This window comes from Malaya genurostris, chromosome 3, assembly GCF_030247185.1.
Source record: "Malaya genurostris strain Urasoe2022 chromosome 3, Malgen_1.1, whole genome shotgun sequence".
Classification (NCBI taxonomy): Eukaryota; Metazoa; Arthropoda; class Insecta; order Diptera; family Culicidae; genus Malaya; species Malaya genurostris.
This window is the reverse complement of record NC_080572.1, coordinates 164,719,948-164,738,886: the sequence shown is the minus strand read 5'-3', so window position 1 is coordinate 164,738,886 and position 18,939 is coordinate 164,719,948. Positions and strand designations below refer to the sequence as shown.

The 18,939-nt window shown below is 36.4% G+C and overlaps 1 protein-coding gene across 1 annotated transcript in view; it reads right to left on the bottom strand.

Annotated features, from left to right (window-relative positions):
- Positions 1–557: 557 nt before the first annotated feature.
- Positions 558–18,939, bottom strand: part of LOC131435405 (uncharacterized) — a 217,346-nt gene continuing 198,964 nt past the window's right edge. Inside the window, exons 9-11 of the mRNA XM_058603248.1 lie at positions 7,355–7,869; positions 6,986–7,285; positions 558–6,921 (exon numbers count right to left, since the gene is read on the bottom strand). Coding sequence (XP_058459231.1) covers positions 3,100–6,921; positions 6,986–7,285; positions 7,355–7,869 — 4,637 coding nt within the window. The 3' untranslated portion in view covers positions 558–3,099. The remainder of the gene's footprint in view (positions 6,922–6,985; positions 7,286–7,354; positions 7,870–18,939) is intronic.

Here is an 18,939-nt window from a genome sequence, read left to right as displayed (position 1 = left end):
TTTCAACAGACTTCGCAGCCGATTCTTAGTGTACAGAATCATTGCATGGCTAGTACTATGGATCCTACTGACACTAAGAATCATTCCAGGTCGGGGCTTGAACATACGACAACTGGCTTGTAAGACCAGCGTCCTATGCGTTGAACCCTCAACCCGGGACTTCCGAACATACATAATACATAATAGTGGTGTAACGATGCCTTAGTCATATTTTCATAAACATTACTGTAGAATTTATCAAAACACTCTTCAATGAATCTCGAATGAAAACAATTTGTCCTGCAACTAACATATACTACTAGTTGGTTAAAGTTTTGAGCTAATAATTTTCTCGTCATTTCTGAGAAAAATGAGTGACGTTTCATCTATATACACACACATAAATATGCAGACATGACACAATTCGACAAACTGAGGCGATTTTCTTTTTATTCTATACAATGAAACGATATAAAATGCAATAAAATACTTCAATTAACTTATTAGCAATTACAGAATTTGACTGCAAAACACGTCCATTTTCCGGAACGTTCAACAAAACCTTATGTTCTGTTAGGTAAGAAAAAACCGATTAGCTAAAAAAATATTGTGAGCAATTCCAGGCATTTTAAAAGCGATTGCTTCTAATTTTCCTCAGCAAAAACTAGCCTAAAGTTAACTTAATTAAACACGCTTTCATTAAGGTGTGCTAAAATAGTTTTGCTATTCATTCCGACTAATCGTTGTTTATGATTAAAAATCTGGTTATAAAATTATCAACATAAAGGTTTCACTCATATACAATAAAATCAACAATAATTTTATACTTATATAAATATCTAGACAGAACAAATTGCATAACACAGAATCAAGTGGATTCATAAGGATGAAGGACAATTACCACGAATTCCTAAGTAGAAAACATGAGAAATAAGACAAGTTAAATTCCTTCAGTGAGATGTCGAAGCTTTCTTTTTCTTAGTCCTCTGTGAAGTCTTTCAAAATGTCTTATTTCCAAGGAGGAATTGCTCTATTGTTTATCGCTCACTTATACTTAGATATAAAATTTTCTAAAGAAAAATATAATTTTCCTCCCAGATGATAATAATTGTCACCTGTTTCATTTAAACTAAATATTTGGCAGGTACTTACGAAGCTAGGCGTTTTGCTATGATTCTAAGTAAAACAAAAATGAATAAATAAATGAATTGCGATACCGTGAACTAAAATGCACCCAAAAATGTTTTTTTCGATTTTTGGTACTATAGCTGTGTCTAGCTATAACTACCCTACAAACTAAATATACTCTATACACACTATAGAGTTTCATTATAATTTCTACTATTGCACCTTAAAAAACTAATCGGATTGTTGGGTTTATTGCACATCCGGCCTTATTAAACGCTAAGTATTTTTACTATTCAGTTTGCATACGCCGCATTCGTATTATGATTACAAAAAATCTCTATTACTAAATATTTTTGTGAAGTTACTTTTTATTGCATCATGCTATCACATCTTCCTACACAGTATCGTCACATTCATTCCAAATTTGAACTCTGACCGATTTTGTTACAAAATTTATTTCAAGGTTGCGCAAGTTGTTCAGTAGCTATTGAGGTGGAATAAAGTGGTTATTGAGGTGAGAACAGTACAAGTAAGTAAAACCAAGCTATTCTAACATTAAGTCATTACAAATAAAATTTTCCGTCATTTGACAAATTAGACCTTTATGAATCACATCGTATGAGGAATTAAGTCACCTGCAAAATTCAAAATTTTTTAGAGTGTACAGGAGTATTTCAGGTCGTAGAAAAAGGCCAAGTTTCTCAAAAAAGATTTGATCTGGCAGGCAATATGGTCGCTGTGGTCGAGGAAGCCAAAGCCTCATAAATAAGGAAATATACCGAGAAGAATACCTGAAGAAATGATTGTTACTATTCCTACGCAATCATGGCGTTCCTTTGCTACTCTGGGATGATTTAACATCTTGTCACTACGCCATAGTTGTTTTGGAATAGTATAAAGTTATAGTTTAGTTGACGCATTGTCATGTTGAGTATTAAAATATTTTCTTATGTGCTCGGTACAAGGAATATAGATGACTGTCCCATTTGGAACAAATAGTAGAATGAGTGTGCGTGCTATAACTCATATTCGTATCGGATGGCAACAAAATGCAGATGGAAATTGTCAACTCAAGCAATCGAAAGTTCCACAACTATACAGAAAACATGCACTTGCTGCCGAAGGAAAAGTACCACACAAGTCCCGCGTAAACTTTTTCGTTACGTAAGAAAACACGAGGTTATTTTTGACTGCAGGGAAGTACAGACCAAATTCTCGCTGCCTAAGAGTACGTGTGGAACTTTCGGCAACTTGGAAGTACAAATCAAGTTCCGCGGAAACTTTCCTGTCGCATAGAAGCAGATCTATGTCTTAGCTAGAATAAATCAAATTAAAAAAATGTATTCTAGAAGCTAATTAGAATTTCGGGCTACTTAGAATGTGGTTCATGAACTTCGAAGGCTGCTTAAGCCAAAACAGCAGTTTTGATGAGGTGGGAATATTTAAAATATTCAACAAGATTTTTTAGAAAGTACCAAAATCTATCACATTCAACTCACCGGAACGGACTATGGAATTGTGAAGTACTGAACACACTTTTAAATATTTATTATGTCGTAGTCGTTTTGGATCTTATGTGAGTCTTGGCTTGCCTATCGGTCTAAGGTCTAAGTCGTTGTAAATGAGTCCAAAGCCTATTTCGCTCCCATGCTTACATTCAGACGAATAATTTCTCTCAACCATCCATGTCTCTTATTGATATATTCAGTCACACCTATTTTAGTCAAACCTTAACAATAAAAAAAAACAATTGCACAATAATGTGAACAATGAGAACCATACGGATTGCACACTTGAAGTAGTAGTCTCCAAAAGTATGGAACAACTGTTCTAGCTAATAGCTTCTACAAACTACAATCTCTACCGTCGTGGTCTATATTATTAGGAGGTACAATAACTCATTGTCTCAGATTCCAAAATGTACATCACTTAACACATATTTCTGCTATTATTGCACTATCGTTGATTGAATGTCATATTGCACAACTTATCCTAGTGAGCCATCGCAGTGGCACTACGCGTTTCATTCGGCCTCGCGCGAATGTTCTTAAAAAACACTGAATGTGTTTCGACACTTTCGGCACCCGACTCGCAGATGTCGTCAGTTGCACAACTGGTGCCGTCATCATCGTCTTCGTTGTTGTTTTCCGAAATGCAGGAGGCATTGTCGCTGCTGGCTAGGTTTTCATCGTCGGATGAATATACTCGAACGCTTATTGCATCCGCTGTGTTGAAAAGGAAATTTTCTTCGGAGCGGGATTTTTTTGGAGAAGGATTTGTTGGAGGTGGCGGGGGTCTAGTTAGAGGTTTTTCGATTGTTCGAGATGATGAAGAATGTTTCTTTGTTGGGATGGTTGTGGTAGGAGGTGGTGGTGGTGGATTTGGTGGAGGTAGTGGGGGAGGTGGGGCACGTGGTCGGGTCAGTTGTTTATCAGAACGGGTAGTACTACAAGAAGAGGACGACGTATTGCTTTTAACAGTGCTTACAGAATTTTCGGGAATAGCGCAAATTTCGTATTTATTTTCCTCCAGTATCGAATCTGTAGACTCAGATGATTTTCCAGTGAAATTGAATCGTTCGTAAAGCTTTTTATTGTTTAAACGAGATTCGGCAGAGTCTGCGCTAATATAACCACTGTCATCCTTTATACTCGACCTCGAATCCCTTCGAAGTATCTTAATTTGACGGCTGTTTGTTGGCGGTTTACTTGAATCCATTGCCTTGTAGTGATAGTGATGTCGATAATGGTGATGATGAGTGACTTCATAAGCCGTGCTTGCATCGTCTATTAATGATGATATTCCCTCGTCCTTATCAAGTATATCCGAAGATTCTGAGTGCTTATCTCCATCGGAATCACTTTTTCCATCGTTCATTTTACTGTTGAACTTAGATGTGGCAATTCCTATGAATTTCTTCCAGGCATTTTTGATGTCCTTTGATTTTTTCACGCGATCACGAAGACCCATAGCTATCTGCATCCCATTGGATGCAGGATTGATTTCTACTCTGTAAATTTTTGTGGTTGTGCTTGGATTGATATCAAGATTAGTTTTATCTTCTGTTGCATCATTTATATTCGAGCTGGTGATACTTCTTCCCACCAGTGAATCATAATTAGATAATGTCTTGGTCGACAAAACTTCAATTTTATCAATGTCCTCGATAAATTTAGCTCGGTTCGTGATTTGTGAATCTTTCAAATCGAACGTTTTACTGTCAATTTGATCCAAAAAGCTTTTGTCATTCAATTCTCCTAGTGACATAAAATTTTTTAAAACGTTTGGACCATCTTTCTCAATTTCCATCAGTCTAAATTTATCTTTTTCCTTCGATTGTGGACGTTCACGGAAAGATTTGTTCACCTGGCTATAATTTGCTACTTTCTTGTGCTTCCTAGGAGAATTATGTTCGTTATCGGAAACCCCCGTGAATTGAGTAGAGTCACTATCTGCCGTCATGCTGTTAGTAGATTCATAACTTTCTAGATTACTAAGGGCAGGCTTCGGTGCGGGACCATTTGGTTGCTTCGAAAATTTGTCATTGTTCCAACATGCAAGATTCTTCGGAGAAATACCAAAATCTTCAACCTGCTTTAGTTGTGGACGTGGTTGATCATAGTTATTCCGTGGTATCGGCATATCCGATGGAATTAAATCCGGTGGCATTAACTTTGGAGCAATAGCGGTGTTATCATTTGTTCGTTGTCGCTTAGAGTGTCGCAGCTCTAAAGTTAGTAGCCTTCCAGATTCCGTGTCGAAATTCTCCAGGCTTCTCATCTGATTATGATTAACGTTTTTTAAGTTTTTTGACTCATAAATTTCACGAAGACTACCAAACGAAGTTTCCTTGAAAGATTGCGAGTTTTTTAATACAAAATGATTGTTCAGGTCAGCTGGAAGTGAGGTTAGGTTTGTTTCTTTCGTACCCGGTCGATCTTTTGCCCAAATATTGCTTTTATGTCGGCCGATAATGTTACTGTGCTTTTTTGGTTTACGATCTAGAGTATCAGGTTCAAATTGATCACTATCTGTCGAAAGCTCGCAATCTTCCGGACTATGTTCTACTTCGATAGTGATACTCCCTTGAAAAGGCGTGTCGCATTTTATTTTTGGTCCCTTTTTTGGAGGCACTTGAATAACCGTTTCCGCCAGTGAATTCATCGGAACGTCTTCATAGTCATCGATGCTCGGATGATTGACGATTTCTCGTTCTTTTGTTATTGTATCGGTATCCTTTCTAAACCCCTCTACCCGATCATAAATTGCGTTACGGATCTCAACTTCCTCTTCTAGCGGAAGTGCTGTACTATGAGAGGGTGATGGTTGTGAACTTAGATCACTACTAGTGGTTGTTGATGTATTGAAACTGACCTGTGTACGACAGGTTACTCTTTCAAGGCTATCCGTCTCGTAGTCGACAATCAAATAATGGGGCGATTTTCGTGAGTAGATTGGTGAATCAGGTTGGTATTTGTTAAAAGAATTCTTACCGGAACGATTCCCGAGAGTGTTGCTGTCATCTGAGTTTATAAAGTCGTGAAAGAACTTCTCGTTTCGATATCGCTCTGTTCGATCGATACTGCTGAAACGGCTTTCACATGTTTCATGCAAGTATTCGTTGATTGGGACCCGTGGGACTTCAGGGTTCGTGCGACTTTTCCAAGACTTTTTCCGTTGGTCCATTGCTAATGCTTCGTACACCATATCCGGCATGTGATTCAAATTTCTTATTTTCGGGCCTGAACTGGAAAACTGATCAAGAACTTCAATCTGTCGTTTACCAGACGTTCCAGGACGACTGTGCGAGTTTGATCGTTTTTTGTTAGATTGCTGATGATGATGATGACGGTGGTTTACATTCATGGATCTATGCTGCAATTTTGGGGATGTTTCAAATTGAGGATTGTTGAAAAGCTCATTCCCGGTAATGTTATACAGATCGTGTTTGTCATAAATCTTATTAGAGTCTAAGTTGACTAAAGAATTATTGATATTTCTCATGTAAGTGTCTTGATTCTTGGTGTGCTTTTCATTAGGGACAGGATCATACACAAAACTGTTGTTTTTCATTAGGGATCCGTCTTCGGTTCCAAACTTATGATTCTTTAGAATATCCGATTTAAGACTGTGTGATACAATCTTCGGTGCTGAATTCGTATCCGAACGAATCGATCTGGTCCGAGATGGAGCGCGCACTATTGATGATTTTTCCTTCACGCTGTTAGCAACGATTGTTTCATTGTCCGAGGCAGATGAGCTATCACTTTGCATGCTTCCTTGGCGAGATCGCATTGATCTGGGTTGCTTTTTAATTTCTGGGTGAATAGGAAGTGATTCGCACGTTGATCGATCATCGAACGATTTCAATGAATCCATATTTTCTGCAGAGTTGCTGTTGGAGCATGACTTTCCTCCATCGTAAACATCGGATTCGTTGGTTGTATCGCCGTGGTTGGAGGATACGTCCTCCAACCATTTACGAATACTGTTTTGTTTATCGCCGCAGTTTTTGCAATTACTGGAAGGAACAACTACATCCGAATTATTATTATTACCCTTCTTTTCACAACCCGGACATCCCGAGCAAATGCTTTTCTTTGAACTATCTCTACGAGAGCTGATTAAACTACTGCGGCGACTAGGAGGAGCAGTGAGTGCTGCCGCGTATGTCTCAGATCCATGCATTTGTTGCAATTCTTCCGGAATGATGTTAAGCGATGGCTGGAAGCGTTTCGCAGACATTTTGTACTTGGCTATTGTGATTACTTCCCGGATTTTATTGAGAAACTCTACAGCCGCTGGAGGAGGTGTCTGAAAGAAAAATAATTTATTGTTAGTCATTAATAACTAGACATAAAGCACAAAAAATGTTTACCACTAGGAGATGCGGTTCGAAGTAAGCTGGATTAAAATACAGTTTGCGTCGCATAGTTCCGTTGACGATAGACTTCATACTTTCTAGCTTTTCGTCGTTGCTGATATCTTCGACAATGGACACATTTTCCTCGGGCAAACACTCGGTATCGGGACCATTCGAGTTGTTCATCCCGTCTGGACTCTGTTGGGATTGCTGCTGGTGGCTGTGAAGCTGCAGTTGCGGATGGTGAAGTCCTCCATCCATGTCGGTATGCCCTAAGTAGTTTTTTGGTTGATGGATGTTGGCGGTAGTCTGCATCTGAATAATTAATATTTCATAATTATGAAATTTTTATATTGAATTTAAACAATTATCGGAACTACTTACCCTCTTGTCTGTTTCAATCATTCGATCGTCCTCAAACTCCGAAACAGAGTTGGAGTTGTCGCTTATGAATCCCGAATTATCGCTTAGATTGGGAAAGTGCTTCAACAGTGGATTGTTTTTCACTATTCCCATCTCCTCAGCATGAAGTCCGACATTCATAGGCGTAGAGATGCCACGATGGCCTGCAGCTCCGGTCTGTCTCTGACTTCCGCCTCTACCGACAAAACTGTTTCGCTGTTGACCCCCAAACGGGTTAACTTGTGAGCTCAATCCAACCCCGAACGTAACTTGATCGTTCTGCTGGTAGGATGAGTAGTCATTCTTAATTGTGTTGGCATCGTCGTCATCGCCCGTCCCTCGTTTCCGTTTCTTCATATGGATATAGAGAAAAACCGAGGCGATGTAAATAAGTCCCAGACAGAGACTGCAGATCGCGATCACGATGTACTCCTTCGTGCTTAGCCCCGATTGGTGGTCGATGTGAGTTTCCGAAGAAAAGCTCACCTCGGTTACGTCTGTGGACAAGGAATAGTACTTATGATTACATATATAGAGCTTTAAAGCAATTATTCCTACAAGTTAAATGTATTACAATTGATAATCAGATATATAGACCGTATAAGTAGCTATTTGATCATTTGCTACTGAGAACTTTGAAGCATGTTTTCACTGAGTGATTAAAATTTCGAACAAATACTTCAAAACATGAAAACTAAGGTGCATTTTCAAAATGTGTAAAAACTTTTGATATTGATATTTTGATGTATAATTTCTGGTACAAATCATAACAGACATATTTTCATTGAACGTAGGCTTTCAAAAGAAGGCTAAAAGGAAAGATTAAATAAAATATTAAAATCCGAGAGAGAAAGAAAGAGTTAGGTACCTTTATAGAGAATTCAATACAAATATTTGTGATAATATCTTTCTCTTGTCACTCAAATAGTCTTATTGTTAGATATTTTTGACATAAATATAATTTCTGATGCGAATTTGGGCGGGTCATTTCTGACAAAAATTCATTCAGATTGGTTCGGTTTGTTCACAATAGCGGGCTTTTGCGATTACGTCACATATCACACAACATCTCCGAAACCAGCAACAATATGTTTGAATTTGATCATTGGTCACATTCTAAAAAAAAGTGCGGATAAAGTAATTTGTCAGTTACGTCATTTATTCGATTATATCTCCGGTACAGGAAGCATCTGAGATTTGATCTTCGAGCTTTCAAACGAGCTTAGGATTGTTGAAATCGATTCAGCCATCTCTGAGAAAATTGAACGAGCGATTTTTCGTTTACCTCACTTATATTATTATATCTCCGGAACCGGAAATAACAGCCAACTTGTCCTCGAACGAATGCTTTTAAACCAGCCTAACTTTGTTATAATCAGTTCCACCATCATTGCAAAAAATGAAAGGAGAGAAAAAACGCACAGTAGGCTACGTCAATTATACCATTGTTTCTCCGGAATCGGAAGCGATAGCTATTTGATCTTCAAACTTGATGCATAATGAATCTCGTCGTCGAACACGTCACTTATACCATTTCATCTCCGGAACCAGCAGTGACTGCCATTTGATGTTCTAACTAAGGTTCAATGTTACCTTTCAAATGGGCTTAGATTTGTTGACGTCGGCTCAGCCTTTTTCAAGAAAATTGAGCGGTAAAAAAATCTTTGAAAGATGCATGCTCACAATTTCGTTTTTTTTACCTATTTTTTATATATATAAAAAATAGGTATAGAATTCGCTCAAACTTTAGAAAATTTTTCCGAGGCCCGGAGGGCCGAATGACGTATACCAATCGATTCAGTTCGACGAACTGAGCAAATGTCCGTGTGTGTGTGTGTCTGTATGTGTGTTGTCAACTAAGAGGTCGAGATCTCAGAGATGGCTGGACCGATTTTGATCAAACTAGTCGCAAATGAAAGGTCTCCCCGTCACCCAAAACGCTATTGAATGGTTTTGAGATCGGATGTTTACTTTTTGAGTTATACGAAGTTTTATGTCAAAATTTTCAGTATTCAGTATCTGTCACAATTGACTTTGAAAACAGAATATGTTTTTAGACTTAGATTTCACACGGTAATAGCTATCTAACAAGCCATAGATTGTTAAAATCTGTCCATTTTTAACGGAGATATCGAAATTTGTGTGTAAACGACTTTTTCCCTTATTCCAGCAGTAGAAGTTTTGAGCGCTGTATGACAAAGAAATGCTTGGGAGCAACGGAAAACACGATTTTTATACTGTGACATTTAATTGTTTCTAAGTACCAAATAGACTGTGTACAGCATCCTTTTTCTTGACAATTTGCCTTGGACCGATTTTAGCACGGTTCGTTTTTGGCAACATAATCGTTCGAATATGGCATATGTAAACCAGATGATATCAGCATTATCGAGTTGAAAGTTATTCCATAATTATATTGATTTAAACTACATACAGCAATAAAAGCTGGAAGAACGAAACTTCGATATACCATACGACTCAGTTCGTCGAGATCAGCAAATGCGTGTGTGACAAATAATTTCACTCAATTTTCTCAGAGATGGCTAAACCGTTTTCAATAGACTCAGATTCATATGAAAAGTAGTATACTCCCAAACAAGGTTCCTGAATTACGTTTGAATCCGACTTCTGACTGCGGAACTACAGGATGATATATGAAACGAAATTAAATAATGCAATTCATTTTTCTCGTAGATGGCTGAACCGATCTAAGACTCAAATGAAATCTAAGAATCATCTATGATTCAAATGAGAGGTCTTAAAATCCTATAAAATTTAGTCAGATTCGATTTCTGGTTTAGGAGATACAGGATGATTAGTATAAAAATGTCCATTTCACATAAATTAATCAGGTTTATCGGGTTTGCTGATTTAAATAGTCGATTATGAAATAAATTTATTTCAGTTTAAGCGGTATTCAGTTTTCGATTCGGAATGTACCCCCAAATTTTAATTCGCACTACAATTTCTCAAAGATGTCTACACACTCCTCAGGTGAATTTAACTGACTTCGGCTACACCGATTTTAGAACTCCGGTTCCAGTATCGAATCGTTTCTCAAAGCTCAATCATTTTTTCAAAAAGGCCAAATCGAACTTCAAAAACAAAAATTCAAATTAAAGGACTTAAGGTCCCATACAAAATTGGTGAATTTTATCCGATTCTGGAATTACAGATGATGAGTTTTTAAAATTCATACCGATATAGAAGATGTAAATTGTTTTGGCGTGATAATTTATGGCCATTCGAATCATTTTGGTTTATGCTAGTTCCTGAATACCGGCTCTGGGAGTACCACAAAAAATGACGAAAAACTCTAAAGTGGAACTTACTTCGACATCTCATGGAATGTTCAATCGATTGTCACACGTTAAGATTAAAATTCGATACGATTTGCAGTTTCGACATTACAGGGTTATGAGTGATTAAAATCTCAATTTGCCGTTTAAAACGACAATAATTAAAATAATGTCATGAGAAATAAAACACCTAAGAATATCCATGCAAAAAAACACATGCGGATTGATAAAAAAAAGGTATCATCTCTCTGCTAGGTGGATTAATCACGTTTTTTCTAGCAATTCTATTACCTTTTTATAGGAAAAGGCAAAACTGCATAAATTTGTACCCATAATTTGACCCGAGAATAAAATGATATTTTTCTTTCACATATTTTACATATTTACTATTTTATAAATAAAATAGATTATAGGTCAAATTTGTTAAATTGGTGAAACTGAAAAACGTGTAAGATAAATCACATACATTTATACTTATGCAAACACCTCTTCGGGCATAGCCTAGAGAGGTGATCGAGAAATTTTCGAAAAATATGAAATGTAAAGCAATGTTGAAAAGTATTGAAGGAAGCCGCAGTTTTGAAATGGAAATTAAGAACGTGAGGGAAGGAAAATTCCAAGATGAAGAATTAGAGAATTTATCAAAGGCAGTTGTCAAACACAAGTGGAGATCGTGCAATTATTTGGAATGACACAGCTCCTTGGCGATTCAGAGTCATGGGAATAACTTGAATTATTTATTGAAAGCCGTTCGAATTGAAGAAAAGGTAAATTGGCGGAGGTTTTATTATTTGTGATTTGCTCTCTCAAAGGTACGATATAAGGGATTCTTTACATCGGTTTGTGGCTGTGGATGAAAAATGGTTCTCTAACGACAATTCCAATCACCGAAAATCATCTTGTTACGTACCGTATGCGTGATAATTTGTTCACCATCTTACAAACAATGTTCCCGCTTCACCTGTGCATATAATGCCATGTACGTGAACGAAGTGGCAGCGTATTCATGTTTTGTCCCACCGTGGGCCGGTCCGTGACCACAAGTTGTCCGAGGTCAGCTCGTGTCCCAAGGTCCCAAGCTGCCATTAAAAAGAAAATTCGGGAGATTCCAAGGCTTTCAACGAGAAAAATAGTGGGATCAGGGACTTTACAGCACAGGACAGTAAAGGACGATTTCGAGGGTATGGAAAGAAACTCGCAGGGCTACCAACCGTATCCGGCAGATACGAGTCGAACCGGTGTTTATTCCAGAAGGCGATAAGGGCATCGGGATTTTCAGTATGAATGTTTTTCCGTGGATCAAATAACAGTACGGTCCGAAACCAACTGTTGTAATTCACTGTATGGGGCACCGAATCGTACTCAAAAATGGCGGGAACATCTGTCGTTTCTGGCGTAACTGGAAATAATTTACTGGATTGCTAAATATGGCGCGACATGAAGGCCAAGATCTGTTCTAAATGCCACCGGAGTACAGAAAGTCTCAAAAAAACATTGGCCCGGACCTAGAGAGTACACGGATAAAAATCTATTCCCGGAACCATGATTAAAAATCATGAAATCATGAATCATGACTATCATGAATAATAAATCATGATTTCATGATCAAAACGATTGATATCATGAACAATAACACATCTTTCATGAAAATTTTCATGATATCACTCATTTTGCTCATGAAATTTCATGAGAAGCCATGGTTCATAATTCCATGATTAAAAAATCATGGTACCGGCAAAAGATTTTTACCCGTGTAATAGATCCAGACAATATTATTCGGACCTAGTGTGCATTCCGGATTGTCGTATGTTCGAACCCCGACCTGGAAGGATTCGTAGTGTCAGTGGAATCGTAGCACCAGCCATGCAATGGTTCTGTACACTCTGAATCGGCTGCGAAGTCTGTTGAAACAGAAGGTCAAATTCCACTACAGGAATGTAATATCAAGGCTTTGCTTTGTGCATTCCGGAAGCATGTGGAGGCCGAATTGCAGCAAGTGGAAGCTTGATCGATGATTTGCACAGTTCATAACTGAGATTCTTAGATGGATTAAACAATACATTGTGTATACTTTGAACATCCTTGTAGAGAACTCCGTCAACTCTAAAAGTTAATTACCAAAACGCATATGCAACCTATGATTAAAGATAATCATTATAAATCAAAAGTTAAAAAAGAAACAACAATCTCAACAGAGTTCCAATAGTTGAACTATTTGAACTGGAATTAAAATTTAGCTTTGAGCTGCAATGTAGGAGAAAGTCTTAGCTCCACCAAACATAAACGGTTAGGTAACGATATTGCGGTCATAATTGTGTGATAATAGCTCTCTAATAAAAATTCATGAAAAAGAATTGGTGGGAATAAGTTTTCAGCTTACAACTCATCACAGTACCAGTAGGAGTAATGTCTGCTGGTCAGTGTATGGAGCATGGAGCAAGTGGTTTCGAGTTTACGATCCCGTGCCACCCTTGAGAGATGAATGATTAGGGAACCTGATAATGAATTCAAAAGAAAAACAAACCTCATCTAATGCAGCATAACGCAATATTTTCTACTGTGATGTCAGCAGTCGTTTAATACAACACCATCTTCATTCATGCCGGTCAGCATGCGGACGATAGTAAAAGTTGTTTTTGGAATGAGTTATCATGGGAAAAGTCTGCCAGAGAGGCTCCAAAGGGCAGGATGGGGCGGATTCTGCGGTAGTATTATTCTCTGCCATTTCTACATTTCGTTCGTGCTGGAGTGTTGCTGGTGGGTCTCAGACAATTAGCATAATTAAAACTCAAACTAAAGCAATTCCAAACATGTCTCCTATTTCCTTTGCACTTTTAGCTTCACAGAGCTCCAGTGACAGTTCCGATACGAAAAGGGATGAACCAGTAGACAATCGGACAACAAAACGAAACAACAATAATGGAAGTCGGGGGAGTGCTGGAAGATGAGAAAATATCAGACGGAATGGTTACTTCACAACCTGCTGTATCTGAATAAAAGTAAATCTGTAACCAAGAATTTCGCCAAAGTAATTATGTAACACCAAAAAATGGTTCAACAATTGCTGTGAAATATTAAAGCGAGTTTTTGATAACTTCATCGAGCTAGGCAAAGTGCTTCATAAATTGGTTTTATCGCACACAAGACCATTATTGATCTGCATGGAGAACACTTTGTACAACAATGAAGCTGCTTTTAATAACTATTCTTTGTTTTTAAGTATTTATCTCAAATATTTTTATCTCAAAACTTTTTAAGTATTTATCTCAAAACTTATCGAGCAGCCTTCGTATCGTATCTAAGTCGCGAATAGAAGCCATTTTTTAATGATATTACCACAAAGAGTGTATTCGAAACAGAGCAGCGATCGCCTAAATTTATTATTTTATGTTTTCTTATGTATATAAACATACCATTCAATAAAAACTATTATTCAATACTAGCTATTTCTTCTAGAAGTATTGCAGAGTCGGGACTTTACACGTAATAGAGCATAAAATTGCATCACATCATTAACATAAAATAACTTCCCGATTCAAAGCGGGTTCAATGATCGTTGAGTTCCTTGAGGTTGGCAATCCGAACGTGTGGTATATAGTCTTAAGAAAGGTATATTTGCGGTTATTGTGTTCAACTAAACGGGAAGTCCGAAACGCTGCTTCTCGGTGGGGGAAATTTAGTATATTAACAAATTGGCAATCAGCAATAATTTAGAATGCATTAGAGTACCTCGCTAGACAGTTCACACACAAGATTCCTCTGTAATTTTTAACATTATGTTTATTACCAATCTTATGTATGTGAACTATAGCAGAAATTTTCCAAGCACTAGGAAAAACACGTTTGATCAGTAGAAAATCATATTAACTGGCACAGACTCGGCCAAAAACAATTGGAAAGTACAGTTTGTCAAGTAACAATGTAGCGGCGATTATTCGTAGTCAGTAAGTCATATACATATACCTTTTGTTTTTTATGTAAGTAGTAATTCTGCAATTTTCGCAATGCAATTAGTAACATGTTCTGTAGTATCGAGAATCGCTTGACATCTCTCAAACATGTTCGATGGAATTCGCATCAGGAGAATGTGATGGCCTATTGATCCATCACGATCCAAGTTCTCTTCAGCCACGCAAGACGCTTTGTGACACGTTTTTCACTCATCAATGGTTTCATCAATGTGCTTGGATCCCCGCTGAACGACCATAATTAGGTTAAAGTCGAGGAAAAAATCAATATGATAATAATAATAATAATAATAATAATAATAATAATAATAATAATAATAATAATAATAATAATAATAATAATAATAATAATAATAATAATAATAATAATAATAATAATAATATTAATAATAATAATAATAATAATAATAATAATAATAATAATAATAATATAATAATTCTTCTATATTTATTATTATTATTACGCAAATGTGTACAAAAGGATTCGTGAAATAGTTTCACACCTTTCATGTTTAACTTTTCAACCCCTTCACGCCGAGTTTAATGTCAAAATTTTCAATATCTGTCACAATCGACCTTGTAAACAAAATAAGTCTTGAGACTTAGATTCCACATGGTAATATCTATCCAACGAGCCATAGATTGTTAGAATCTGTCCATTTTTAACGATATACAATTGTTTCCAAGCACCTGAAAGACTGTGTATAGCACCCATTTTTGTGACATTTTTTTCTCATTACGATTTTAGAACGGTTCGTTTTTGTCTACATAATCGTTCGAATATGACATATTAGAAAGATGGCAGTAGTTCGGAATACAAAATAATTTCATAATAATTTAAACTACTTAAACTAACAATAATTGCTGGAAAAGCATAACCTCTTACACTCATATACCATTCGAATCAGTTCTTCGAGATCAACAAATGTGTATATGTGTGTGACTAATAATGTCACTGAATTTTCTCGGATATGGCATAACTTATTTCAAACCATCACTTAAAAAATCGGTTTCAATATTTAATTATATTAGTTGATGGATAATCAAACCGAGTTCCATTATACCCACCTTCAGCTTCCGGTTCCGGAAACGTTCTTTCTAACAACAAACAAAAATAAAATTTTAAAATACTAAAAATTTTGCAAAAATGTGAAGAAAAAAAAACAGGTATTATTATTATGAATTAAACTGAATGCCTTTAAAATAAATTGTAAACGAATAACACTGCTGAATATTCATGCAAAAATATTTGCAGATTGATCTAAGAAAGTGTTCACGATTTTAAATATTACTGATTTCCGAATACCGATTACCCCACTTTATTGCAACGGCATTGCCGTAAATAGCGTAAATGCATCAATTCTTTTTGACCTGCCAAAATCACACTGAATGTAAAACATGTTTTTATTTTTTCACTAAGAAAACGTTAAGAGCTCACGAGAAAAAAAGTAAATGTCTATGACATACTGGCTGGTGATAATTGCCGCTAATAACTAAAAAAAAATATTTTAATTGAAAAACATTAAGATTGTATTCATTTCTTGTTGATGTGCAATTAGTTAATACCACTGGATAGTAGAATCACCGTGTAGAAGATTCTTTTTTTTTGGGATCCGCCAAATATAACTAAAATAAAAAGCGTTGAGATTAAAAGAAATCAAAGAAAAAAGCATTTCCCAAATATCTGAGATGAATATTGAGGTCTCGGTTACTCGTCTTCTAGATCTGACAGTGTGTACTTTGCTTCAGGACGATGTCATCTAAATTTCAGATTCACCATGGTCAGAGTATGCAAAAAATAAAATTCTCCGCTATGTGATCTATCCATATTTAAAGACTTCTTACCGCTCAAAAGAGAAACTGTAGCAGAAAAGTAGTCAAAGGCGACATTTTTCAAACAGCAATTGTGACTCGTTTCAACAGAAATCCAACACCATTCAAAAGACGAGACGAAAACGGTAGTGTCCTACATATTTAACGGATATAAAATAAGACATAGGAGCATAAGTAGATTTGTAACGGCATAAATTGCATTGTAACGCTGAATAATACGAGAAGAAAAACTTGATTTGCGGAAGATATGCCTTTCATCATATAAGTGTATAATTGATTTTGACACTTCATGAATGATTACCCGTATTTAGCTCTTCTGTTTTAATGCGAACAAAACCTTCTCAATACTCATTTGCAAACGTGGATATGCAGAGAATTTTATATTTTGCTTCGTATTTTATTTATATTATTATATTTGAAACCATTCAGTTGGTTGATTTCAGCCAAATAATACTACTGTTGACTCATCAGTGCGAAGAAATTTCACACAACCCGACATGAACATTTCATAAGATCACATAAACCAATGAGAATTTCTGTTTGTTTACTTCTCTTCTGTTAATAACTCCTTAATTTTCTTGTTTAGTTATGTATGTTTATGTAGAATGAAAGGTAATATTTCCATTTTTTAACAATACCAGATATGTAACGAACATTTGTGTAATAACGCAGATATAGTCGAAAGAGTAAGTAAACAAAAAGAATCTGTCAGTGACTTTTTTTTTAATGTTTACGTCAAACCTAATAGTCGTTAGTTATATATTTGCATCATCTATAGAAAAAAAAATCTGGAATGAAAAAAACGTTTACTGTGAAAAAATACAGTTTTCGTTGAAACACTTATTATTGTATTTTTACCACATGAAATGAAAATGATATTTATTACGCATTATCTTGCTGAAGTACTAACTCATTTTCGTTTCTTAGGTTTTAGAGTTTCGAGATGAGTTTGAATAAAACATACATAGTAATCGCTTTGAAATAGTATGAATTTCGTTTAATTTCACTTTATTTTATAGTGGAATTAAGTGGAGTTTATTTTATTTTAAAGCGATTTAGTTCATTCCACTAACCACTAATCGGAGGGAATAGTAATACTCGGTCGGCATGTAGATCGAACAGGACGGTGTCACTGCATTTATGTAATCTTGTGTTCAAGTGTTTCAAGGTTGAGATTTTCTTTAATCTACTTCTGAGTTTTTTTTATGTCGCCTTTCATTCGCTTTTTCGATTGTTGTCAGGAAACAAAGATCAAAACTACCCAACAGAGGAAGTTCAATGTCGGAGGTCACAATTAGAAAAAAAACACATGTACCTTCAAGTTGAATAAAAAAAATCCACCTAGTGGTGCGATGATGTCTTTCTCTTGCCATTAAAATAGTCTAATTAACGTATCGAATAAATAAATAAATTGGTCATGCATCTATATTACTACAAATGCAGGTTTTGGATGAACTGGTACACGTGATTTGTAATTTTCCTAGAAAAACACATTTCAATTTGGAACTTATCATATGTCAGGATGCGAACAACATAGATTCAACAAAGATGAAGAAAAATTAAGGTTTTTGGGTCGATTTCGATCGCGTTATGAAGTCAATTCAAATTGGTGACCAATTCCAGCCTTGAGGCAACTTGCTTGACGGCGTACAACGACTAATTATAAATCACGATTTCCAACTGGACACCGAGGGAATTGAAGCCAATTTTTAGTCGGTTACTGCATCCTAGTCATAATGTTTTTTAAAAACCACAAAGTATCAGAAACGGTCTGATTGTGTTCAATTTTTCTACATGGTAAAAAGTGTAAGGGGCTACGCGCTATAATGCTCATTATCCGAAGTCCAAGGTTTTTGAAAATGAAAAAGTTTGAAACAATTTAAACCAGTATATTTATTATCGTTATTAGATACAAAACAAGGGCCTTAATCCATTATTAACTTCATTAGAGTAAATTCGTTGACGTTGAGTTCCATATTGTACCTGTCGATGTGGGTCAGACTGATGGAACCATTGATTGGATGGATGAAATAGAAATGGGTAGGAACCAATCATAAAGCTCACCATCTGCTAGCACAATGATGATGTGCGTTTGAATAAGAAGGCTCGCAATTAGCCGAGGCAACCTGCGAGAGATACCGATAAATTTTATGTAGCTATTTGTTTGTATGGATGTATGTATGCAAATCGCTAACTCTTGGCGTCATCCACAAACACGGTACTGATCTGCATTTCAATTTGTTTGTGTTCTCATTTGCTGTTCGATTGAGCTCATTAGCTGAGTCGATGAGCCGATGTGCCGAGCTGATGAGCCGTTCGCAACCTGCAGCGAAAGCTAAATTATTTACAGTTACGGCAAACGCCCGTCTAGGGAAGTGAGCAGTTTGAATTTTTCGCACAGTGAGTCTTAGGGGCAATCATAAAAACACACAAACCAATCGCAACAACCGAACGATGAGTGGTTAAA